Here is a 24,506-nt window from a genome sequence, read left to right on the forward strand (position 1 = left end):
ACTTCGGGTCTCTGGCCGCGCTGCAGGCAGGAGGGTACCAGTTACATTCAGCTCTGAGGGGCACAGACCCCTAGAAGGGAGCTGGAGGCGCAGCGGAAGGAGGCAGTCCTGCGTGGCAGGCCTCACTGCTCCTGTGGGCGCGGCCCGTGTCCTCAGGGTCTGGGGGAGCGTTCTCACGTCCATCCTACTGCCAGCCGCAGGAGGGGGACAGAACAGCAAGCAGAGAGCGCATGGGGCCACCTGAGGGAAGATCTCGGAAAGCTGGGAACACCTCTGCCTGCAGTGCAGAGGCTGCCCCGTAGGAGGGGACCCAAAGGTGCAGGCAGAGCGCCGCCTCCACTGTGGGAGCCCTGAGTTGGGGGTAGCTGGGCCCTCGCCCTGCCCCTGCTCCTGCAGATGGAAGTCAGGCCTCAAAGCTGTGAAGGACCAGACCTCGGGGAGCTGACGCATAAGGAGGCCTGCGGCGAGGCGGCAGGAGAGGGGGAGGGTGTCCCTTCAGTCATGAGAGGTAGAAGGTGCAACTGGGAGTGAGCAGGATGCAGGGGGCAGGGTCTGCCCAGCCTGGCTGGCGGGCGGGGAGCAGCTGCATTTGCTGGATCAGCTCTGAGGTTGCGTGGAGGGCGGGGAAGGCTCTCCAACTCGGGACCCTGGAGGGGGCGGGGGGATGAGGCTGCAGAAGATGCTGGGGCGGGGAAGCTGGAAGCTGGACGGAGGTGGCTCACCCCAGCCCAGGGTGGGTATTTGAGGTAGGGGACTGGGGGGTGGGGGAGACACGCAGCACAAGTTCTGGGAGGAGGGCTTGGAGGGGTCTAGAAATATCACTGGTCCTGGTCTGGGGCAGGCTGAGCCCACACGATGGGAGGCCTGGCCCCTCCTACTCCTAGTATCCCTTCCCAGCTCCTTGTCCCCACCACACATAAGTGAGCAGCCCCACTGGCTCCACTGCTCCAGCAGGGAGTGCTGGAGGAGCAAACATAGGGAGGCCCCAATTGTGAGAGGCACTAACACCCCAAAGGAAATAATCCCTAATGGGAGACTTTAGAAACCAAGGCATAACAGAGACAGAGTAAACCAGCTTGTGTTGGGCGAAACTGCATGACAGCATTTGCAGGTGCTGGGACGAGCCAGGAGGCTGTGTGATCCACGCAGCCACACTGGTGGCTGGGAGCACACCCCACCCCTCGTTCCCCTGAATCCCCCTCCAGGGGGCAGGATGGAGCCCACGCTGCAAACCCCCAGAGAGAACCAGAGACCAGCTGGAAACCAACATTTTATTGAGCTCTCCCCACCCCTCAGAAATCTATTCCAGCAGATTTTCTCTTTGCCACGGGCATCACAGACACGGGGGCATGACCAGCACTCCCCCCGCCCCCCACATGACCCACCACGAGAGGAAGGCTCCTTCCCGGACAGGCCGCTGCGGAGTGGGCTGGGGCCCGGGGAGCAAGCCCAGCCCAGCCTTGGCATGGGCAGTTAACCAGTAACGACCCCAGAGGTATAATGAATTCATTTCTCTTACAAAAAACAAGAAAAAACTAGTATGAAACCTCAGTAAGTGTCCCAGCACTCGGAGTTTAAATATAAAAAAGGGATCATCAGAAAACAGTTAAAAAGACAACTAAACAAACAAGGCCACCTCCAGGGTGGCGGTCAGGGGGAGGGGACCAGCCCCGCCCCCGCACTGCCCCGCAGCGGCCGTCACTGGAGGAGGTGGAGCCCCCAGCCCAGCAGCAGCACCAGCAGCAGCAGCACGGACAGAGCCAGCTCGCGCCCCCGACTGGGGGACACCTGTGGGATGAAGGGGAGAGAAGTGAGGACCCCCAGCCTGGAAGAGGCTTGCTCATTCCACAGCTCGCCGTCCTGTGCGCGCTCTGTGGACATGGGATGAGCACATGTGGGTGACAGTGGGCCGGCAAAGAGCGAGTCTGGTAAAGGAAGGGAACGCAGAAGCGCCTCACTCAGAACTGGAGGGGTCTAGAACAAGGTGCCCTGAAAGATGAGCACAGGACGGGGAGGAGAGGAGAGTGGCCCTGGGGACACACAGAGGAGAGGAGGCCAGCCCACCCGGGCTGCTCGTCTGCCGGGAACTGGCACAATACGATGGAGAGGTGTGAGGGACCATCCGCGGTGCTGGGGGGGAGGATCAGCAGTGGTCAGGGAAGCAGCTCAGGAGAAGAGGCCTCTGCCCTGGGCAGATAACCAGTCATGTCTGCCAGGTGGAGGCAGTCCTGGTACAGGCGGGAGCACGGGCACAGCTGTGGAAGCTAGCGCACGCAAGGACTCGTGCATCCTCTCTCAGTAAGCCAGCCATCTCAAACCCAAAGGCCCAGGGAACAGGCAGGAGGAGGAATGGGTGAAGCAGGCAAAAGAAGACAATAGGGATTGGTGGGGACTGCAGCAACCAGCGAGGCTGTGCCCTACGGGGCAGCTGCTCCACGGCTCCAGAGGGCTACACATGCAGGAAGGTGAGTCAAGGTCATGAAATCTCAGGCTTACCCTGTCCCTGCGGGTCAGGAAGCTCCAGAACCTTATGTTCTCCCTGAGGTTAGTGAGACCATCCATGAAACTTCTAAAAACACCCCTCAGGCCTGTCTGGTTGTAGGTGAAGGCCAAGCTATAAGACAGATGGGAGGGGGAGCAGGGCCATTACTGCAGGAACAGGGGCAAGGACGGCCTTTGTTTTAGGTGACAACTGTGTGAGCAGAGGGCCTGTCCCCTCCCCTGGGTGGCTCCACCAATGAGGGCCTCTCTCCCCGGCCATTTCTGGTCCTAAATTCATCTGATTTCCTGTTTCCTCCCCAGCCTGCCGGCCAACCCGCTGGGGGTTCGGCCTTGCGTTCTGGAGCTGGCCACTTGGAAAACGCTCCACTGCCCACAGGCCCAAAGAGGCAGGTCCAGAGGGGCGGGTGCTCATTCCAGAGCAGCTTCGTTCCAATAGTGGTCCGGGCTCCCCAAAGGAAGGCTGCCTCCCTGGGGACCAAGAGACCCCGTAAACCTTCATCCTGGTCTCGAAGAGTAAGGTTTCTATGTCCCCACCCTGAGCAATTCTGTGAGGTACTGAGAACCTGCAGGGACGCTGGAAAATCATGGAAGCTGAACGTCATCAGGAGAGAGGCCTCCATGCAGATGGCCCCGCTGACAACACAGACAGCTCCGTCTGAGCTCACTCGGCATCTCCCGTCTTTTTAAGTCAGGACCATTTTGGAAAGATCCTGTCTGGGCTTGCTGAGGGAAGAGCGAAAGGGGCTTGGGTTCTGCTGTGTCTGCTGCCTAGTCCAGGAAGAACGGGGTGGCAGCAGGCCAGCTCCAGGGGCTGGGGCCTCCTGGGGGTGAGGGACCTAAAGGTCTCAGGGCTGCCTGGAGTGGACGGAGCCATTTCCTCCCAGGGGCCCCTGTGGGCCAGGCCCGCGCTACGGAAGCCCTGGGCTGGGCAAGGGCTGGTCACCTGTACATGGCCACCCCAGGCAGCTCAGCGATGTGGGGCAGCATCCATCTCACTTCCATCTCGTCCCCGATGAAGGCCAGCCGCATGGCCACAGAGTCACGGTTGTCACTGTGGAAAGGGCACAGGGAATGAGGAGTGTGGTTGTGCTGGCGACCCCACGCCCAGACCCACCTGGCCAATTGGGCCACAGGTTTGTGGGGTCCACGGGCGGCGCAGAGTGAGGCAAGGGGCAGGGAGCCTTCGCACGCCCCTCCACTGGCTCCCACTTTGCTTCAGCAAAAGCCAGCGAGGTCCCGCCCACAGGTGGACTCCCTGGAGTATGGGCCCCAGATGCCAGGGAGGGGCTGCCCAGTGCAGCCGGGGTCAGTCCTTCTTGCGGAGGGGGTGCTTCTCAGTTTGGTCTGAGCCCCCATGGGGGTGGGAGCGCCCGTGTGCACAGCGGCTCAGCCTCCCCCTGCAGCCCTGCTCCCCCTCCAAGGTAGGCGGATGCCCTGGAGGCCCCCTGGGTGGCACGGTGGGCTTGGTGGCAAGGGTGGGCAACGGGCTGGGTAGGTTGGGGGCTCTGAGGCCCCTCAGATCACTCAGGCTGGCTTCTCACAGGGGTCTCAACTTACCCCTCTCCTTGTGGGGAGGGGCTCTGGGAACTGTTCCCTGGTCCCCGATCCTGAAACCACCTTTGCTGTCATCACCCCTGTGAGAACGGAGGGGCCTGGGCCCCCCCTCGCACTGAACGCATGCTGGCTGGAAATGGAGGCTCACACGCTCCCACCCAACCTCCAGGTCCCACACTCGCCCTCCCCTCCGGGCGTCTGAGCGGCTTCGGCCCTGCCTGCTCGCAGGGGTTTGCCCACACATTCCATCTCGGTGACCTGGCAGCTCTTCTGGAAATTCCCAGGCAGACAGGCCTCCCGGGGGCCAAGGACTCGGGGCCTCTCCCAGCCCTGCCCCGGCTACCTGCCCAGTCTCCCCAGGGTCTGTGCTCTCTCTATTCCAGGGGCACTGGGGGGACAGGACGGGGGCGGGGGGTGGGAAGGGTTGACTGGCAATCAGGGTGGTGGGCTGAGGTCCCATCTCTACCCTGACACCCTTGGGACCTCAGGAAAACACTGCCTCAGGCTGAACATTCCCTGTTGTCATCTACAAACGGAGCAGGGAGTGGGGAAGAGGCAGATCTTGGGGTCCCTCCAGCCCTAAAATCTCAACCAACCCCAAACCCCACATCCAGGACCTAATGACTAAGAGAATCCTCAGGCTGAAGCAGGAGAGAAGCGTCTCGAACCCTGGAGTGGATGCTGGGAAGACCCCCTCTTCACTGCCCTGCCAGCCAGGGCCAGGAACCGCATCTGAAGCAGCTGCTCAGGCTACTTCCGGTTTTCTAAAACTGGATCCATCTTGAGAGGCCTTGAGGAGGTAGGTGATCATGGACACGAGGGCCAGGAGGCACCCTGTCCTACGGCCACAAGCTTGAGCCATTTTGACGGCCAGCACCCAAGGTCCATCCTGGGACTGTGAACGTGCCGGATGCCCCAAGGGGCCCCCCCGTGAGCTGGTATCAGAGCAAAGCGGCCCAGCCCAGGTCACCTGCCCCCATGACCACGCCTGGGGAACCCAGAGGGCCTCTCTCCTAACCACCCGGTAAAGGTCACTACCAGGAACGGGCGTGGGCGGGGCCGTGAGGGCTGCTGGGACCTACCTGTCGGGGGAGGACTCTGTGAGCTCGGTCATGCCAAGAACCTCCAGGGCTTCCGGGCTGCGCTCGTGCAGGAAGGCATCCAGAAAGAGGTCCCTGGAGACGGGTCCTACTTGAGACATTTCTTCTCTGGGGGAAAACAACACATGCTGACCGGATGCCCAGAACTATGCAACCTGGGTTTCACTCATGTGTCCCCTCTGCCCCCAGCCCACTTCACCTCTGCCCCCAGCCCACTCTCTCTCTGCCAATGCCATCGTCAGCCTCCTCCTACCCCAGCTTCCCCAAGCACGACCCCTGCCCAGCGCTCACTGTGTGGCTCTGGGCAAGACACCAAGCCTCTCTGTTCTCTGTCATACGTCTCTAAGTCAGGGATTTAGAGATGATTCATAAGGGCCCTTGCCTAGAGAATAAATATAAGGAAGCTCTAATACTGGCCTTTAGGAGGCCAGTAATCAAACTAAAAAACCCAAACGTCTGGTGTCAAAATAGTGGATGAAGGCCAGGTTCCACCAGGAGAGCAAGTTCCCTGGGTCTGCCCGGCCACAGAGCCTTCTTTCGACGTCTGCCATCTCCCTTGGGCAGAAACAGCAAATAAGCCAAACAAGGAAAAGTCAGCCACCATCCCAGTCCCCAGAGGGACCACGCTAACCTTCCAGTCTTTTTTCTAGACACACACATGCATCACACACGCATTTTCAAAGATGGGAGCGCTCCTTACATAGAGTTTTATAAGCCCCTTTCTTCACCCGACTGTCTTGGCAAGGCTGTTATTTACCTTATTTACCCCGGGGCTCCTTGCTAATAGAACTAATTTTCTTTGAGGTGGCCTCGAATCCTTGTTCTTCTATGCCAATCGTGACCCTCCTGTTCCTCACTTGCCCAGCCTGCCATGCAGCTAGTGGTGGGCATATAACCCAGTCCTGGTCAGTGAGGCCTCAGAATTCTGCTGTGGGGATTGAAAGGGAGCAGACACAGCCTGGGCGGCTCTTCTCCCTCCTTGCTGCCTTCAACACAGGAGTGAAGGCTGGAACTACAGCAGCCATTTTATGACACCGAGGTGTTTAGCACAAGGATAACCAACACGCTAAGACTACAGAGCAGAGAGGCAGAGAGCTTGGCTCTCTGATGGCATTGTTGAACAACCAAAAAAATACAAGCCACTGCCTGCCTAACTGTGTAACAAAAATAAAACCCGACTTGTTCAAATCACCATCCAGGTCCTCCTAACGATTATAACTGGGAATCTCACATCAGTCAATGTTCCCATCACCACTTGTGAAAGCTGGTGGGATTCTGTGACCTTGTTCACTGTAATTTACCCCACACTGTACCAAACAGCCTTAGGTACAGAATACGATGATGAAGAACGTGGCTCTGAAACCAGAGGGCCTGAGTTCGAATCCCAGGTCTGCCGCTTAGCAGCTGCGTGACGCCGCCGCTTTCTCATCTTTCGGGTATCAGCAGTCCCGACTTGGCTGTTGGGGATGAAATGCAGGGATCTCCTTCAAGTACTCTGAGCGGAGCCTGGAACTCTGAGGAGCAGGCACTGACTGTTATGACCTTTGCACTTCAACGTCTAATTCTTACAACGACGTCTCAGGTTTTCAAAAATTTCTAATTCCTCACATCTGCCTGCAGTGAACCAAGAAGGGCCAGAGCCGCTGGTCCCCGGGGTGCCCAGGCCAGGGTGGACCAACGTTTATCCCTGAAGGGGGCCGACTGCAGGCAGGACGCACACGGGTGTGCTGTGGGGACACAAGGCTGGACAGGAGTGTGCTCACCACCTGTTTTCAGCATTAAAGGGTGATGGCGGGCACACAAGGACCAGGCAAGGGCTCATGGGAACACAGAGGTAAATGCTGGATCCTCCCGGTGTCTCGGGGCAAGTCTGGACCGGTTATTCTCAATAATGCATCCAAAACGCAGGCAGAGCGATGGACGCGCCGTGACGTCATCGAGGGCCAGACAGGTATGTGAGGGTCTGGGCACTGTGGCCTTTGCGACAAGAACCCACATAAGGACAGTATTGTTCCAGAGAGAATAAATGCCCGGAATTTGCCTCAAAGAGAGAGGGCTGTTTCGGTTTCCTAAGCGGGAAAGAGAAGAGTTTTACATCTGTTCCAGATGAAAGCCTGACGTGAAAGGCAGCTCCAGCAGGAGCCGGGGCTGGAGGAGCAGCCGTGTAAACACAGCCACAATGGCCACAAAAGCCACAGCTGACATATGCCACCCGCACCTGTCAGGAGCACCTTCCCCCATGGGCTGAAAGGAGCTGTCAGGTCAGACCCGGTGGGTGGGGGGAGGGTGGCCCCCGGCCCCCAGGGGGGTGCTGCCACCTGCCGAGGGCACCTGCAGGCAAAGTGTAAGAAGCACGTAGGCCGGAGACCCAGCGACTCCCCTCATGAGGCCAGCACAGGCCCCGTCTGGGCGCACACATCTTCACGCCTTTGTTCCAGGGGACGCCCAGTAGCAGGTAAAAGCTATGAGGGGAATCCAGAGCCACCGGTGACGCAGGTGTTCGACAAGACTTTAGAAGAAGGTAGATCACAAAACTAGTGTGGTTTGAAGCCACTTTCATAGCCAGAGTTGAGTTTCACCCGTTTGCCTTTAAATCGAATGTTGTTGAAAGGGGCAAACACGGGTCCTGGGGCCCCGACCTCGAGCCTGCGGCCCCTCGGCACTCACACCATCAGCAGAGTCTGACTTCCTCAATTGTGCTTGTTTTAAACAGAGAAAGGAGAAGGGGGGTGGGGGGCTGGACGACAGGGGTCTAACACAAAAGGCAAAAGGACTTCAATGGACTTGACTTAGACATAAATGGAGAAAAATATAAATGAGCCTTAGCAAGTTAGAGGAAACCTCTAAACGAGTAAGACATGGACAACATTCCAACCAGCAGAAAAGGATCTGATCATTTCAATAAAAGACAGAAAAGGGAAGATTTCAGCAGATAGGAACATCGAAGTGGAAAACCAAGGAAATCGCCTTCTGGAGCTCCCAGATACAAGACCGGCGTACAAAAATCAACAGCCTCCCTACAAGGCAACCAGGAAATATAGTAGAAACTAAATACACATTAAGGTTTTGGGTTAGGAATGAATCTAATAAAGGATGCTTAAAATCTTTAGGAAGAAAAATTTAAACTTCCATTAAAGGACATAAAAGAGCTATCTGGCAACAACTTTCACGGATGAGATGGTTTAACAGTGCACAGACGGTAAACAGTGTGTGTGTGTGTGTCTGTGTCTGTGTCTGTGTGTGTCTGTGTGTGTCTGTGGTGGCGCCTAAGGGACTGTGATGAGGAGCTGAGCTGCCCCAGGCTCCAGGCCCCAGGGGCTCAGTGTCTATGCAAATGGCCATTTTCCAGGGAGAGCAAGCCAGCCCTCATTTGCGTCTGCCTCTCCTGCTCCCCCTTCCCATCCAGCCTGACCCCCTCCCGCAGGGGGCTATTCTCTCCCCAGGGGCTGCTGTGTGCTCCTGTGGAAGCCCCTGCTTCCCCCACAGGCAAGGGGCCACAAGGGGACTTCGCTGGGCACATGGCCTCTAAGCATCACCACTGTCCCAACAAATCGGCCCCCAGCAGACACTCTCAGAATCCTTGGGCACCAAATGGGATGAGGGGCCCCTGAGTCCTATGGGAGCAGGTGCCTGACCAGGGACAGTGACCACCAGCAGCTTGGCCAGGCTAGGGTGGAGGCCGGAGTGCGTCTGACCAGCTCCAGGGGTGGATGAGCCGTGCCGTGAGGGGGTACCAGACTCAACTGCTGGGAGCAGGGCCCACGTCCGCGCCTTCCGTGGGTCCCAGCCCCTGCTGGACCTCCCTGTCTGCGCCGGCCTGGGACAGACACCAGCGTCTCCTGCATCTCCAGGTTCACGGTCGCTCGTCTGAGCCAGGTTTCCAGCACTGACACTCCATCAGGGCAGGGGAGTCTCGGGTTAACATCCCACCCAATCACTCACTTGTGGCACAACCCTGGGCAAGGCACTGTTGCCTCATCTGTTAGACGGTGATGATGCGCCTGCACTCACGGGGTTCCTTTTCCAGGCAAGAACCAGCATTAACGGCCTGTTACAATCCTGGCTGCTGTTCGAGCATCCACTGTGGTCAGGCACAGATTTAAGTCCTGTATACGGATTCTCACTCAACGCTCACAGCCAGGCCTGGGCTGGCCTTGGGGCTCTAGATCTAAATGGGAGCACTCAGAGCGTGGCCGGGAAGCTTGGGTTGGTGTCCCTGCAGCCGCCTCCCAGCTCGGGTCCCTCCCAGCTGCCCCACCACCCTATGGAGGCCCAGCGCTGGTCCCCTCCTGCCTGGCCCCGCTCCAGCTGCCTTGCTGTCTCTGGTCTCCAGCTGGGCTTTCTCCCATCTGATATCCACGTGGCAGCCTCAGATCGGACCTGTCACCACTCCACTAGGCTCCCCCAGCCCCTCGGGAGTCCTGCCACACCACTATCAGGGCCCTTCTCCCTCCGGCCACCTCACCAGCCTCAGCCCCGCAACCCTAATCTCAGACCCTGTTCCCGCCACACTAAAGAACGCGCACTTCTGTAGCCACGCCCCGACATGTCAAGCCCCCAAGCCTTTGCGTGGGCAGTGCCCGCTGGCTGGCCAGCCTCAGTCTCCTCTGCCTGGCTCATTCCTACTGGGCCCTAAATAACTTGTGTCTAGCATCACCTTCCCAGATCCTCCGAGTCAGGCTGGGGGCCTCCTGCAGCCCCCGTCTCTGCTTCTTTCTGTATCCAACCACACCAGCCGGCGCTGCTTTTGCGTCCACGGTGGCTTACCCCGTGAACGCTGGAGCCAGGCTGTTGGGTGTCCTCCAGTAAGTTAAGCTCTCTGCTCCTCAGGTTTCCTCACTTCTAAAAGAGGATACCAGTCACACCTACTTCCCAGGGCTGTGGTGAGGACAGACGGACAGGATCTGTGTTAAGGTGAGCGCTAGCAGCACAGGCGCGGCCATTCCCGGCTCCCGGCACCCAGCGCAGAGCAGACGCCCAGTTCTGAGGTCGCCGCAGCTGCACATCCAGGAGCCCACACTGGTTTTAACATCTATTTTTTCCAGCAGATTTGCAAACCAGTAGCTTAAAATCCTTCTTTGGTGAAAGGAAGGCACACCTCGCCATGTGTCCCCACCCAGGCGGCGGCCCACACACTGACCCTCCCACACGCTCAGTGGAAAAAACGAGGCCGGAACCCTCTGTTCCCCACAGAGGCCCGCATGCAAATCACACCTCTGTGCAGACACAGCCGCCCCACCGCCACGAGGACGCCTGCGGGGCTTGGGAGAGCGGGAGGGGCGGGCTCTACACGGACAGCCTGCTTTCGGGGAACAGCTCTGCCCTCAGCTGTGTGAGCACCAGCTCCTGGCCGAAACTCGGTTTCCTTATCTGGGAAAGGGGGAAATGCCATCTCCCTCCCAGGGTTGCATCACAGCCTGAACGAACAGACATGTGTCCAGGACAGCACAGCACAGGAGATGTTCAGCAAAAGACAACATGGTCAAGGCTGTAGGAACTGGCGGGGAGGAGAGGGCAGGCAACCTCCTGGTGAGGGACCCTCAGACCAAGGCGAGACTCTAACAAGTTCTATTTCACAGACGGGCAAACAGGTGCAGAGGGCGGAGGGACCAGACGGGTCACTGGGAGGCTCAGCTGAGAAAGATGATGCTCCTTCCAAGGGGCCAGTTTCACAGGACGTGCCCCTCCCACACACACACTGGGCTGGAAACAGCTGGCCCCTCCTTGGAGGAGGGACCCTTAGTCTCCCCAAGCCCAGCCCTGCCCGCTCCCTTTCCTGCTCCCAGCCTTGCCACATGTCCCTACATGCCCTGCAGCAAATCAGGAGCATGTGACGACACCTTTGGGACTCCAACAAAGCCAAGAGGTCACTGGAGTCCCAGGTGCCAGGCCAGTGGCTGCTGGGCAGACCCAACTGGGAAACACCTAGTCCCTAATCTTTTTTTTTTTTTTTCTGAAGAAGATTGGCCCTGAGCTAACATCTATTGCCAATCTTTCTCTTTATTTTCCCTCCCCAAAGCCCCAGTACGTAGTTGTTTATCCTAGTTGTAGCTCATTCTAGCTCTTCTATATGGGACACTGCCACAGCACGGCTTGACGAGCAGCGTGTAGGTCTGCGCCTGGGATCAGAACCACAAAGCCCTGGGCCACGGAAGTGGAGCACACAAAATTAACCACTCGGCCACGGGACCCACCCCCCCAGTCTTTCTCCATCAGGGCTTCCCACCCACACCCCTCCCAGTCACCAGCTCTTCCCCACCCAAACGGGGTGATACCCTGGTTTACAGAGCACCCAGTGCTCAAAGCATCGGGCGCACACACAAGCTCTAACTCTGTGGGACAGACCTGGGTTCCAGTCCCCGCTCTGCCACTGCTTTGTGACCTGGACCAATCACCTAACCTCTAGCTCAGAGCATCCTCACGCGTGGTAGGAGCACAACCTCCAGGGCTGGGAAGATAAAAAGATACAACTGTTGCCCTTCTCCCAGCACGTAGCAGGGGCTCCCAAGCTGGTTAACCAGTCAACAGACCAGAGGGGAGGGGGGCACAGCTGGGGTATCTACCAAAGTCACTAATACACACAACCTCTGATTTCTAGCCATGTGTCCTGCAGACACCCCTGCACGTCCCTGGCAGCCCCGAAGAAGGGAAGCAGCGGGTCTGTAGGCGCCGCACACCAGACTCCACCGACACGGCAGGAGGAACAGTCTCTAACTGTGCTGCCCCGCGTGTACAAATAAACGACACAAACACTTCTATCCCGCAGAGATCATCTCCTGCAGGAGAAAGAGGGGAAGGGGGGGCTCCAGGACAGGGGTGGGAAGGAGACAATTTTTACTATATACACACTTCTGTGCTCTTGAACTTTCATTACCAGGCATGTGCTGAGATCACTGATACAAAGAATAATTGTTTCAAGTTACTAGTTTGAATGTGTCCACATGGAGATGTTTACCTTAAAGGTCTATTTCAGGAATCAAGTCCCCAACCCCTCTGAGCCCCCAACCCCAGTAGCCACCTCCTCCCACTCCCTCCCCAGCGCCCAGGGGTGGGGGAAGTCCAGACCCCCACCTGCCATTGTGAACCTGCAGATGCCCGAAACAGCTTGCCGGAGGTGGGCCGGGCTCACTTCCCTTAAGTGATGGAGAAATAACTGGGGGGGAAAAAGACAAGGAGGGAGAGAAAGGAGGGAGAGAAAAGTGAGGAGAAAAGTATTTCAAGCAAAAGGCAAGTTGGAAATTCACCCTTGGGAGTAGGTGGGAGTTGTTCATTAATTTTGAAAGTGGTAGCTTGGAATGGACCCCCTGAGTGAGGGCCATCCAGACTTGGGACTCCACCTGCACCATGGCCCTCCCCTTTGACCCCGGCACAGGTGCTGGCCTGATCCACCCTGAACTCAGGTGCCAAAAAGCCATCCACCGGGGTGGGGTGGGTGGGCGTAAGCAGTCCAGTCTCGGCTGGGCTTCTGGCTGCTGTGGCCTCAGGCAAGGGCCGCCCTCTCCACCCACTGCTTAATGCTCTTGGCGGCCCCACATCCTTTTTATTTGCATCCACTGAGCCCCTCCCTCCCTCAGAAGGAGGGGACTGTTTGCCCCATTTCACAGATGCGGGACCTGGGAGGGTTGAGAATGGAAATTCAGAGCCCCTTCCCCATACCATCACGCTACCCACCTCCAGACTCTAAAAACGTACACACCCACCTAGCAACGCGGGTGGACAGACGCGGAAAAAATAAGGCAGGCAGCCTTGACAATTCCCAAAGGTCTCTTTCTGGGACTAGAAATGCCAAATGGTTTTCACTGAACTCAACAGGACGGCACATGCTGGGGCCCTGCATGCGGGGCACAGCAAGGGCTCGACCATCAGGCACGGTCCATGTTTGCACGGCGCCCTCTGAGCGCAGGAGCCGAGAGGCAGCTGTGGGTGTGGGTGGACGCATCAGGCACGTCACCCCACGGGAGGGCGGAACATCCTCCCCGATTTACAGATGAGGAAACTGAGGTTAAAGACAGTGAAGGGCTTGTCACACACCCGAGGGGAGGCACTACGGTAAGCTGGGCCTCCCACTCCAGGGACAGACTTTCTTGGCCACCACAGCTTAGGGCAAAGTTTGGCAGGAACTGCTCAGGCCTGACTCGGCTCCAGGTCCCCGGGCCTCGCCCTGGCCCGGCTCAGCACGCTTGGGAACGTGAGCAGAAAGAATGATGCAAACCCAGGGCCCCTTTTCCTCCCGAATCCACACTTGGGCAGGCTGGCCACGGCAAAAAAGGAAGCAGGTGGGTCTGTGTGTAGCGACAGGGAAGCCGCCACAGTTGGCAGCTGAGTGACAGACAGGAGCACGATGATATGACGTGATCTATGCAAACGTTTCCATTTCAGTGGCTACAGACACTAAACATGAATGGAAACACCGCGCTCAGGGCACTCGGCTGGTGGCAGGCCTGGGTTCCAGGTTGGCTTGGCCGGGTGACTTTTGAGAAAGTCCTCAGCCCCTCTGGACCCCTAATTCCTCGTTTGTAAAAGCAGCGTTGGGAGATTTTCTTTTATGTTCTTTCCTGCTCCAATATCTATGAAAACACTCCACACGGGAGAGGAAGTGAAACAGACTAAGAACTCTCTTGACCACTGACTTTAAAATTGGCTTTAAAGCGGTTTGCTGTAGTCTGAATGTGTGTCCCCCAAATTCATATGTTGGAAACCGACTGCCCTGGGGTGATGGTACCAGGAGGCGGGGCCTGAGGAGGCGGTCAGATCCCACGGCTCTGCTAAAAGGATCAGTGCTTGCCTAAGGGGCCCAGGAGAGCTCCCTGCCCGTCCCCCATGCCCGTCCCCCACTCGAGGACACAGGGAGCCTGTGGCGCCCTGACCTTGGACTTCCGGCATCCAGAACTGTGAGGAATAAAAAACTTCTGTGCTTTGAGCTGCCCAGTGTGTGGTATTCTGTTCTGCTACACGGTTCAATGACGCGAACGGAAAACAGGTGGGGACACGGGACAAGGAAAACCTGGAAGGGCACATCCTGCGAGTCGTAGGGAATCATCACCCAAATCTTTGCTGACACCCAAAAGGGGACCCAAGGGGACCCCTGTGCTTTCCCATCACCATCGGAAAGAACAGGGCGCCAAGGCACCACCAGGTCTGCAGTTTTTAAGTCTAAAAAGCATGTATTTAAAATAAGCTCTTAATAAGTATTTAAAGTAAGTGAAGGACCGTGACTTGTGGGGCGCAAACACTGAGCGGACCAGAGAGACACGTGGCCCTTGGGGCCCCCTTCCTTCCAGACAGTTTTGGGTCTCCCCTCAGTGCTCTCAGAGGGGTCTCACTCACTCACCGGCCCGACATGCCCTCCGGGCAACAGCCTTAGGAGCTCCCATTTCCTCCATGTGACAAAGTCCTCAGTCCCCCACTGTGCCAACACTGAACCCTGACTTTACACTCTCCCTCTGCCTCGCCCAGGCTGGCCCCGGGGACCTGCTTCTTCCTTCAAGCCCAGCCCAGAACCCACTCCTCCCGATCTCCCCGGGACAGAATTAATGGCTCCTCATCTGCACTGTCCCGGCACCTCAGGTAAACAGACCTGGACTGGGCACTGAGCCCATCACGGTCTCATTAAATGTTTACCTGTCTGTCTGCCCCAGCTCAGAGCAGGAGCCCAGTGAACGGGGACAGCCCAGGGGGAAGCAGACAGGACACTGTAAAACAGAAGGCAGGGCTGGGCTCACAGTGACAGGCAGTTCCCGGCTGGAGGACCCTGGACCGGATGCACCCTCTCCTGATGAGAGCCCAGTCGGGAGGGTAGCCCTGAGAGCGCTCGCTAAGAGGAAGCGATCATGCCGTGAACCTGAGCTCGGGAGCGGTCACACCCACGCTGACCACCTCGTGTCCCAGCTGGGATTTTCCTGATGCGTCAGTGTGCACGGGAAACCGGGCATATCTCCTTGGCCTGGCCTTAAAATAGACCCTCTTCGGAGCTCCAACCCACTGACACACAAATGTCATCTTTTGGGGAAAAAAATCACCAAGAACTCTCAATCTGTTGTTGTGGTGGTGGAGAAGGGTTCACCCTGAGCTAACATCCCTGCCAGGCTTCCTCTATTTTGTATGTGGGACACCGCCACAGCATGGCTGCTGAGCGGAGTAGGTCAGCACCCAGGATCCGAACCTGCGAACCCAGGCCGCCGAAGCAGAGCACGCACAACTTTAGCTTAAACTCTCAGTCTTAAATATCCTTTCCACAGTGACTCACCCCAAGGAGCCAGGTGGGCTTCTCCCTCCCCGGTGAAGCTGCACTTCCTCTCAGAGTCTAGGTGACCCGGTGTCTTCTCCCGCCTCCAGAAAAACAGGTTTATACCACGCGGCGCCCAGAAAGGCCCAGCAAGTGTTTTGTGTTGTCACATCCTAATATTGACACTAGGAAAATCAGCTGCCCGCTCTGAGCCAGTGCCTGTGCCCTGGCCACCAGCCTGCCCCTCTCCTGCCCACCTCGGAGCCAACAAGGAACTCAGGCCGGAGGACTTATTTGCTTACATTCTGTATTTCTCCCAGGGCCGGGGCCCAACCAACCAATGGCAGGACAAAGAGATGAGGGAGCGGCCGCCCGTGTCCACGCCAGACCCACCGCAGGCTTCCTGGTGGCCGCCAACAACAAAACCCGAGCATGCCAGGAACTTCCTTGAAACCTCTTAGAATTGTTTTGAGCAGAGAGAAAAACAGCCAGACTCTCGTGGGATCCACTCTGTCCCCGGCAGGGGAAGCAAGAAACCATTAATTGTCTACAAATTTAATAGGTTCACTAAAAACAGGATGCTTTCCAGGGAGAGGGGAAAAGGCCTCCGAGGTCAGCGTCAAGCCCTGCGGGTGGATGGAGCCCCTCCCCAAGGCACCCCACTTCCACTTCTTAGAGAGACGACCAGGAGCGAAGAAAAGGGTAGACACTGCGCTCAGGTTTCTCTGCGGCTCAGGGAGTCCAGCTTCTAACCCTACTAACCACCTAAAACTTACAATAACCCACGTGCTTTCAGCTCTCTATCCCGCTGCTTCTCAGCACGTCCAGGCTGTGACAGGCCCCGGGGCTACACTCCAGTTCTCCGGGAGCTGCAGGCTACTGTAAGTCACACTAAGTGAGCACAAGTGGGTAATTTCACACTCTCTTCAGTGTCCCAAAGACAGTAAAGCAAGGTCCTAGGACAGAGGAACTGGTGGGAGGAGGGGGGGCGGCTGCAGCTTTAGATGGAGTAGTCAGGGAAGACTGCTCAGAGGAGGTGGCAACTGAGCCGAGACAGCAAAGAAGGAAGATGAATGCGACACCCACAGGCATTGTGCAAGAATATCACTCCACTTGTTTCAGACCTCATGCCATCCCACGGAAGCCCTCACGGTATCCCTGGTTCCTGGAGAAATAGGCCTGCTAAGACAGTTCCACCAAAAAAAGATGAGCTGGCAACCATCTTAGGCTGGTTCAATATGCACTCAGCCCTGGTGGACACTGGCTCACAGCCGGCACCCTGGAAGCCACTCTCCCCAAATGCTTTAGATATCTTAAACCAAAAACGAGCAAAAATAAGCTTGTACAACCTAAGGCTGGGAAGGCTGGAAACGCCACAGCTAACTCAATCACCAACAGCCCTGTGACCTTGAGGTTCAGAAGATGGTGGGAAATCCCCAAATCCTGGAGTGAGAGGGAGGAGCCCAGTGGAGAAGAGGTGATGCAAAGGGAAGTGCAGCAGCTGGGTGCTGACAGCAGCATCCAGGCCCAGCTATCCCCTCAGCCAGACCCTTTAAGGAACAAGTGCAAAACACACTAAAAATGTGCCACTCCTGGGGACTTCTTCCAAAGGCAGGCCCCAAATAAGCAGAAATGAAGTTAAGTGTTAACTCCAGGGAAGGCACGAACAGTCACCCAAATCACCAACACTTGGGAGGTGTCGTCCACACCTGGTGGGAAACCTCGTGGACCCATTTTAAAGAAAGGGCAGACCGAGGCTCAGGCTGGAGGTGCCCAACACAGCTGGGAAGTGGCTGCGGGAAGTTGTGTCCTGGCTTCCAGAAAAAGGCTCTGGGCTTTTAGCTGCACAGCACTCACAATGCTTTCTGGAACTGAGGTCTGAGTTTCTCCATCTGTAAAATGAGGACCCCTCCCACCCCCCAGCTTTGGAGGCAGGCCAGCACAGAGCTCAATGGTCTGTCCCCTTCCTAAGGCGGGAAGGACAAGCTGAGAACCCTCCTTCCCGGGGGGCTGGGGAGAGGCTCACAGCGAAGCTGCGATCCAGGGCGCGCCACAGCAGGTGCTCCAAAAATGTTACAACAGCAGCAGCAGCAGCAACAACGTCCCGCCGCCCGGGGGGCTCATTCTAACGAAAATTAGAGTAACAATGAACGGTTTACAAAGCGGTTCGCCCCCGGGAGGCCGGAGTCTACCGCGCCCCAGGCCCCTGGGCTGGCGGTGGCCGAGGCGGCCGGCGGGACCCTCGTGGTCACGGGCTGGCACGCGCCCCGCGGCCCCTCCAGCGCCGAGCGCGGCCCGCGCAAGTTCCTGTCCCCACTGCTCTCGCGTCCCAGAATCCGTCCTTTCTCCGGCCCCTCGCAGGTGCGCGGCGACTCGGGGCGCCCCGGGTCCCGGCGGGGACCAGGGCCCGACGCCATCTTCCCTTTTTCCGCGGACGCGCGGGCTGTGCCGTCGCGACCCGGTGCGCACGGCCGCCGAGGACCGGGGAGCCCGGCCCCGGGCGGCGCAGGAGGGCATGGCGGGGCGACAGGCCATCCGGCCTCCGGGCGGGGCGCAGAGGGGCCGCCCCATTGCACAGAAGTGGAGACTGAGGCCCGCGGGGGGCGCGACTGGCACCATCGCCGGCGGGGACCCGGAGACCCCGCCCGAGAGGGGGCTTTTCGGAGCCCGGAGCCCGAGACATCGCCCGCAAAGGACACACCCAGTAGCTGCCCGGGAAGAAAAAACCTGGATCCCCCACCTTCCAGCCCCTGGGCGCCCACCTGCTGGGCTCGGGCTGGGCGGAGGGGCGGAGGGCGCCGGGGCTAGGGTCACGGCACGGGCGGTAGGGCTCGGACTCACCTCGCGGCGGTGGCGGCGCTGGCGACGGTAGCAGGGTCCACAGCGCTCCAGCTGGGAGGCGTATTGCGTGCGGCGGGCGACCCGCGCGCCCATATAAACCGGCGGGCCCCGCCCCGCCCCGCCCCGCCCCGCCCCGCCCCGCCCCGCCCCGCCCCCGGCCGCCTCGCCCGCCCCGCCGCGCCGAGTCCAGGACCCAGGGCCGAATGGCAACAGATAATGCTACAGATGTGATCTGTTTACTTGCTTACTGTCTCTCTGCCTCCTGGCATTTGCAAGCTTGTTTTGTCGCGTGCGCTCCTTCCCAGCACGGCCGTGCACACAGTAGGCTCCGAGGCACATCTGTGGACGAATCCACTGGCCGAATTTGGGTGTATAATCCAGAATCTTTACATGGATCGCCTCACTTCGTCCTCCGAGCAGTCCTAAGGGCTCAGTGCTTTTTTTTATGCCCATTTTACCGATGAGGAAACTGAGGCCCTGGAAGACGAAATGACTTGCTAAATAGCGTGAATTCAGCGCTCAAATATTCGTGCTCTGTGTACTGGCAGCTTCGGGGTTATGATTTGTTTCTTTTTTTTCATTTTTTTTTTATTGTAGTAAAATACACATCACATAAAACTTACCATCTTTATGTTTTTAAATGTATGTTCAGTGGTATCAAATATATTCACAATGTTTTGCAACCATCACCACCACCCATCTCCATAACTTTCCACCTTGTAAAACAAACTGTATACCCATTAAACAATAATGCTCCATTCCCCCCTCTCCCCAGGCCCTGGCGACATCCTGGAGTTAGATATTTTTAAGGCCATTTCACAAATGTGAAAGCTGAGGCTCGTGCTTTCGTAGAAATAGCATCAACAGCATCCTACCTAAGCCTGGGGTGTCTGGCCCCACTCCTACCCAACCCCCCTCCTTCCAGCAGCACAATCCACGGGGGGCAGCCCTCCCTGCCTGGCACCCCTGGGCCTGGGAAGAGATGGGGGGCAGAGCCGGACCCCAAAGCCTCCAGGAAGGAGGAGAAATCAGGAAGGTTCCAGGCCTGGGGTGGGTTAGGGAGAGGTAGGGTCTCAGTCCCCAAGCCCAGATGCCGGGGTGTTGAGGGTGGAGAAGAGCAGAGCTGTGAGGTGGGATTACAAAGTAACGATTGTCTGGGAACACAAGGCTTGTTTACCAGTCCTGCCTCTCTGAGGGCAGAGCGGCAGGGTCCAGGGGGCCTCCCTCCCGCTAGGTCTGCCATTTGCTACCTGTTGGTCCTGGTTACCGCTTCTTCCCGCCTCTGGAGTGACAACGGTGATACCCATGTTTCTTTCAGTGTTCCCATCTGTGAAATGGGCTGACAGCGGAGACCCCCTGCAGGGCATGGGCCAACCAGAGGAGATAACCATGAGATGTTGAGTAGACTCCCGCAGAGCTTAAACGGCAGGGCCCCTCTGTCCCTTGGGGTTCTTCTGGCCTCTTCTGATTCTGCAATCCTTTCCTTGAGGGCCCCCCAAATCACATCAACTCCACGCCTGGCAAAGGCTGGATGGCCCTGATGGCTGCTGGAAGCCACAGGGTGCCGTGCAGGCAGGAGCGCTGCACCACAGGGGCCTGCCTCTAAATGCACTCTGCGGATGCGAGACAGACTTGGAGGGGAAAGCCGGGACACGGGCTCTCACAGGCAAAAAAGATGTGACGTGTGTGAGAATGCTTCCAGGGGGCCCTCGGGGCTGAAGGCTCAGTGCCAGCCACACAGTAGGTGTGCAGTAAACGATAGTGGAGGGCAGTTGGGGACAGATGGGGGATGGAAGTAACCAGGGAAGGGGTGGGGGAGGATATTTTTGCCTTGCAAGTTCCCAAGATAATACACAATCAAGCTGACACCAAGAGGCAAAAACCTTTTGAATAAGAATGGGGCCTGTGGAACGCCTTGGCTTCCTGTCAGTCCAAAAAAGGGCCTGAGTATTTATGCAAGGAACTTCAAATCAACAATTCACAGAGATTATGCACCCCTATGTTCATCAAAGCATTATTCACAATAGCCAAGACATGGGAGCAACCCAAGTGCCCAGCAACTGATGATTGGATAAAGAAGATGTGGTATATCTATACAATAGAATACTACTCAGCCATAAAAAAAAAATAAAATCATCCCATTTGCAACAGCATGGGTAGACCTTGAGGGTATTATGTTAAGTGAAATAAGCCAGACAGAGAAGACAGATGTTGCATGATTTCACTCACATATGGAAGATAAACAAACACATGGACAAAGAGAACAGATTAGTAGTTACCAGAGGAGAAGAGAGTGGGTGGGTACAAAGGGATAAACAGGCACATGTGTATGACGATGGATAAAAGCTAGACTGTTGGTGGTGAGCGCGATGCAGTCTATACAGAAACTGATGAACAATGATGTACATCTGAAAAAAAAAGGCCCCGGGTGAGACAGCAAATGATAATAGCAATAACCATAATAATGGCAACTGCCACCACGTGTTCAGGTCCCCCAAACTCAGGCTGCACACTTTCTATTATCGCCTGCAATCCTGCAGCTGCCCCATGGTGCAGGAACGGCCATCCCCGTGTTACAGACACCAAAGGCCCACAGAGGGTCTGCACACAGGCAGGAGAGAACCTGTGGCCCCATTTTACAGGCCAGGAAACTGAGGCTCAGAAAAAGGAGGCCACTTGCCGGACAGCAGAGGCGGATCCAAGCACAGGTGGTCCTACTCCTCCCACAGTGCCCTCTCCACCCCTCCGCACCTGTCTCCAAGCCCCCTGGCCTCAGTTTCCCCTTCTCCATAGAGATTTTCTGGCCTGTCCCAAGGCCTCTGGGCTGTGGATCGGGGTCTCTAAGAGGATGCCATGACCCAGTCGGGCAGCCTCTTCCTTCCCTGGGGGCCTCCAGCCCAAGGAGCTGCTTCTCAGGGGTCTCTAGATGCTCTGGCCCCAGCCCAGCCCCTCCTGCTGAGCCCATGACCACTTCTCTGTGTGGGTTAGGGATCCACTGCCCAGCAGACCCTCCGGCAGCAACTTAGGGTTGAGTTTTGTTCTTGATGTCACTTGTTTTGATCATTCATTTAACAAATATTGATTGACACCTACCACATGCCAGGCAGGGTGGTAGCTGGTGGGGGTCTAGAGACGACACATTCCAGTGGGGGGCCCACATCCGAGAGGGGAGACAGTGGAGGAGAGACTGGCTGACAGGAAAACAGCCCTGGGTGGCTCAGCATACAGCAAACGCTCGAGGAGGGAGGGTAAAGCCTGTCGTGTGTGGGGAGTCGGGGGAGGGGAGGGTCTTTTAGCGAGGTGGTCACCGGAAGCCTCCATGAGGATGTGACCTTCCTGCAAAGACTCGAGAGAAGTGAGGACTTGAGCTTTCCGAAGGCGAGTACATTCCCACGCCCAAGGCGGGGAGGGGAGGGCAGGGGTGGTGAGGGCGGGAGGGCTGGCCATCATGTTTGCCAAGTGCTGGCCTCAGCATCCAGGACTCACCTGGGCGAACCAGGTGCCAGTACAGGGTTTTAAATGGCCCTGTCTTTCCACTTGCTATCCCCAACTTTTGTCCCCAGCCTTGGGAAACCTTTTCTGGAAAATCCTCCGGCTTTGAGAGAGGCTTTGTAATGTCAGGAGGGACCCATCAAAGGGCTTTGCTCTTCTCCTGAATCCGGCCTGAGCTCCTGGCGGCGAGCTAGAAGCCAGCTCCTCACAGGGGCAGTTCACCTGCACCTGCCAGCTGGACGCCTCTCGGGGGCACCTTTGCAGGGCAAAGGCCATCGAGAGCCAGTGGGCTGGGTGAGTTGCCTGGAGGATTTCATGTACTCCTTATGGCCCCCTGCAGGGTAGGTCTCCCCATTGCACAGATGAGGAAACAGCCTCAGAGGGGGTGCTAACAGATCCGAGGCCACACAGCCAAGAGACTGAAGGGCTGGGGCTTGAACCCAGGCCGCTCTGTCCCTTCTGACTTGGGGGTCCGTTGCTAGGCTTCAGAAAGTCTGTGAACCCCCTAAAATAAAGCAAAAGTATGTGGTTAGGGTATAAGCCTTTTCTGGGGGGGGACCCCACAATCTGGTGGCTGAGGACTGGGACTCCAGGGGGTCACTCAGTTCTGAGTTGAATCCTGACTCTGCCCCCATAACTTGTGTGACCTTGAGCAAGTGCTGGGCCTCTCTGAGCCTCAGTCCCATCCTCTGTGAAATTCCCTGCCTCCCAGGGCTGTCTAAGGATGAAAGCATACAAAATCCTCAGCATGGTGCCTGGCACACAGTAGGTGGTCAATAAACCCAGAGGTTCTTATTGAAGGAGTTGGTCAAGAACTGGTGATGAGTAACATTTTCACGAAAGAAACTGTATCTTGGAGATCCATCATCTATCAAATGAAATAACACACTTAACAAATCAGTGTGTCCAGTACAATTTCACATTTTATTTATTTTTTATTTTTTATTAATTTTTTTTTGAGGAAGATCAGCCCTGAGCTAACATCTGCTGCCAATCCTCCTCTTTTTGCTGAGGAAGACTGGCCCTGAGCTAACATCCATGCCCGTCTTCCTCTGCTTTATATGTGGGACGCCTACCACAGCATGGCGTGCCAAGCGTGCCATATCCACACCCGGATCCGAACCGGCGAACCCCGGGCCACCGAAGTGGAACGTGCAAACTTAACAGATGTGCCACAGGGCCAGCCCCACATTTTATTTTATTTTATTTTTGGTGAGGAAGATTGGCCCTGAGCTAACATGTATGCCAATCTTCCTCTATTTTGTATGTGGGATGCTGCCATAGCATGGCTTGATGAGCAGTGTACAGGTCCTTGCCTGAGATCTGAACCTGTGAACCCTGGGCTGCTGAAGCGGACCACATGAACTTAACCACTACGCCACCAGGCCAGCCCCCAATTTCACAGTTAAAAAAAATCCATATTGAACAATCTGGAAGGAAATATAGCACAGCAAAATGGGGCTAGCGGTCATCTCTGGGCATAAAGTGGTTTAGTTTTCTGCCTTGTGTTCTTCTGTATTTTCCTGAATTTCTGTATAAAAGTATTAATTTGGTAATCAGAAAAACATCATTTTTTTTTTTTAAAGATTTTATTATTTCCTTTTTCTCCCCAAAGCCCCCCAGTACATAGTTGTATATTCTTCGTTGTGGGTCCTTCTAGTTGTGGCATATGGGACGCTGCCTCAGCGTGGTTTGATGAGCAGTGCCATGTCCGCGCCCAGGATTCGAACCAACGAAACACTGGGCTGCCTGCAGCAGAGTGCGCGAACTTAACCACTCAGCCACGGGGCCAGCCCCAGAAAAACATCATTTTTTTTTAAAGAAGAAGAAGAAAACCATGTCTGCTCTTGTCCCAAACCAGAGCTGAGCCAGAGACAATGGCAGATGCTTAGCTCCGGACAGAGTACATACCGGGTCTCAGATAGCAAGCACTGGGCCTCAGGAGAGGGAAAGATGGAAAATTAAGAGCCAGGCTGGAGAGAAGCTGCGAACACATCAGGAAAGGCTTCCTGGAGGCGGAGGGACTGGAGAGCTTGGAGAAGGGGCTGGCTTTTGATGGGAACAGAAAGGTGGGTTTGGCCCTATTGTCCTGTGGGTACGGGGAACCATGGAAAGGCTTTGAGCAGCAGAGGGACTCGATCTTCAGGACCTGGAATGTGGCAGCCACGTGGATGGGTATTGGAGGGGAAGTGATGCCCAGAGTCTCTGAGAGCACCCAGGCTCCTGACGGCGCATCCCCGCCTCGTCCACTGGTGGAAGCGCCCAGGCCGCCCCCTCCCTGCTCCCGGCAGCCCCTCCTTCGCTTTGTGTTCTGTGCATCTGGTCCCTACTGCACTGGACTCCCCGGGTAGCCAGGCCTTCTGCGGACAGAACTCTTGTGAAGCCCCTGGAACCTTATTACATTCCCATTTCACAGGCAGGGAGACTGAGGCTCCGAGAGGCTGGCTGAGCTGCAGGGTGGAGAGGTGAGGACGCTGGGCGCTGAGGGGCGGGGGCTTCCCTTCCCAGGCCTGTGCGCTCGCTCGAGCACGGCCTAATGCATCCGCGCCTCAGTGTCCCCCCTTTCTGGGAAACGAGGTTGGTGACGCCCATCCTCCTGTGAGGATGGCAGACAGTGCAGGCCGATGGTCACTACTGTCCATCATTACTGGCTGAGGTCTCTCAGCAGCCGGGGGGCCTTCTGCGCTGTCTCCCTCCAGGGCACCTGCTGCTCTCGCATGTTTATTTACCTGTTTACTCCCTATTGTCTGACTCCCCGCCCCCGTTAAGACTAAGCCTGACTTGGCTTGTTC

General features: G+C 56.9%; 1 protein-coding gene across 1 annotated transcript; it reads right to left on the minus strand.

Annotated features, from left to right (window-relative positions):
• Positions 1 to 1,258: 1,258 nt before the first annotated feature.
• Positions 1,259 to 18,302, minus strand: BIK (BCL2 interacting killer). The gene is made up of 6 exons (XM_044778257.2): positions 18,223 to 18,302; positions 12,228 to 12,309; positions 5,139 to 5,264; positions 3,446 to 3,553; positions 2,497 to 2,614; positions 1,259 to 1,788 (listed from the first exon to the last, which is right to left on the minus strand). Exons 3-6 carry the CDS (start codon positions 5,255 to 5,257, stop codon positions 1,699 to 1,701), a joined length of 435 nt encoding a protein of 144 aa, XP_044634192.2. The 5' UTR covers positions 5,258 to 5,264; positions 12,228 to 12,309; positions 18,223 to 18,302; the 3' UTR covers positions 1,259 to 1,698.
• Positions 18,303 to 24,506: the final 6,204 nt, after the last annotated feature.

The sequence above is a fragment of the Equus asinus genome, chromosome 4, assembly GCF_041296235.1.
Source record: "Equus asinus isolate D_3611 breed Donkey chromosome 4, EquAss-T2T_v2, whole genome shotgun sequence".
Classification (NCBI taxonomy): Eukaryota; Metazoa; Chordata; class Mammalia; order Perissodactyla; family Equidae; genus Equus; species Equus asinus.

What these genes read in the sequence shown, in the direction of transcription:
- BIK (XM_044778257.2), bottom strand. Translation starts at nt 5,257, where the DNA reads ATGTCTCAAGTAGGACCCGTCTCCAGGGACCTCTTTCTGGATGCCTTC. An exon ending in ACAGAGTCCTCCCCCGACAG is followed by an intron (nt 3,554 to 5,138) that starts GTAGGTCCCAGC and finishes CCCTTTCCACAG; the next exon opens with TGACAACCGTGACTCTGTGG. An exon ending in TCCTGACCCGCAGGGACAGG is followed by an intron (nt 1,789 to 2,496) that starts GTAAGCCTGAGA and finishes TTCATCCCACAG; the next exon opens with GTGTCCCCCAGTCGGGGGCG.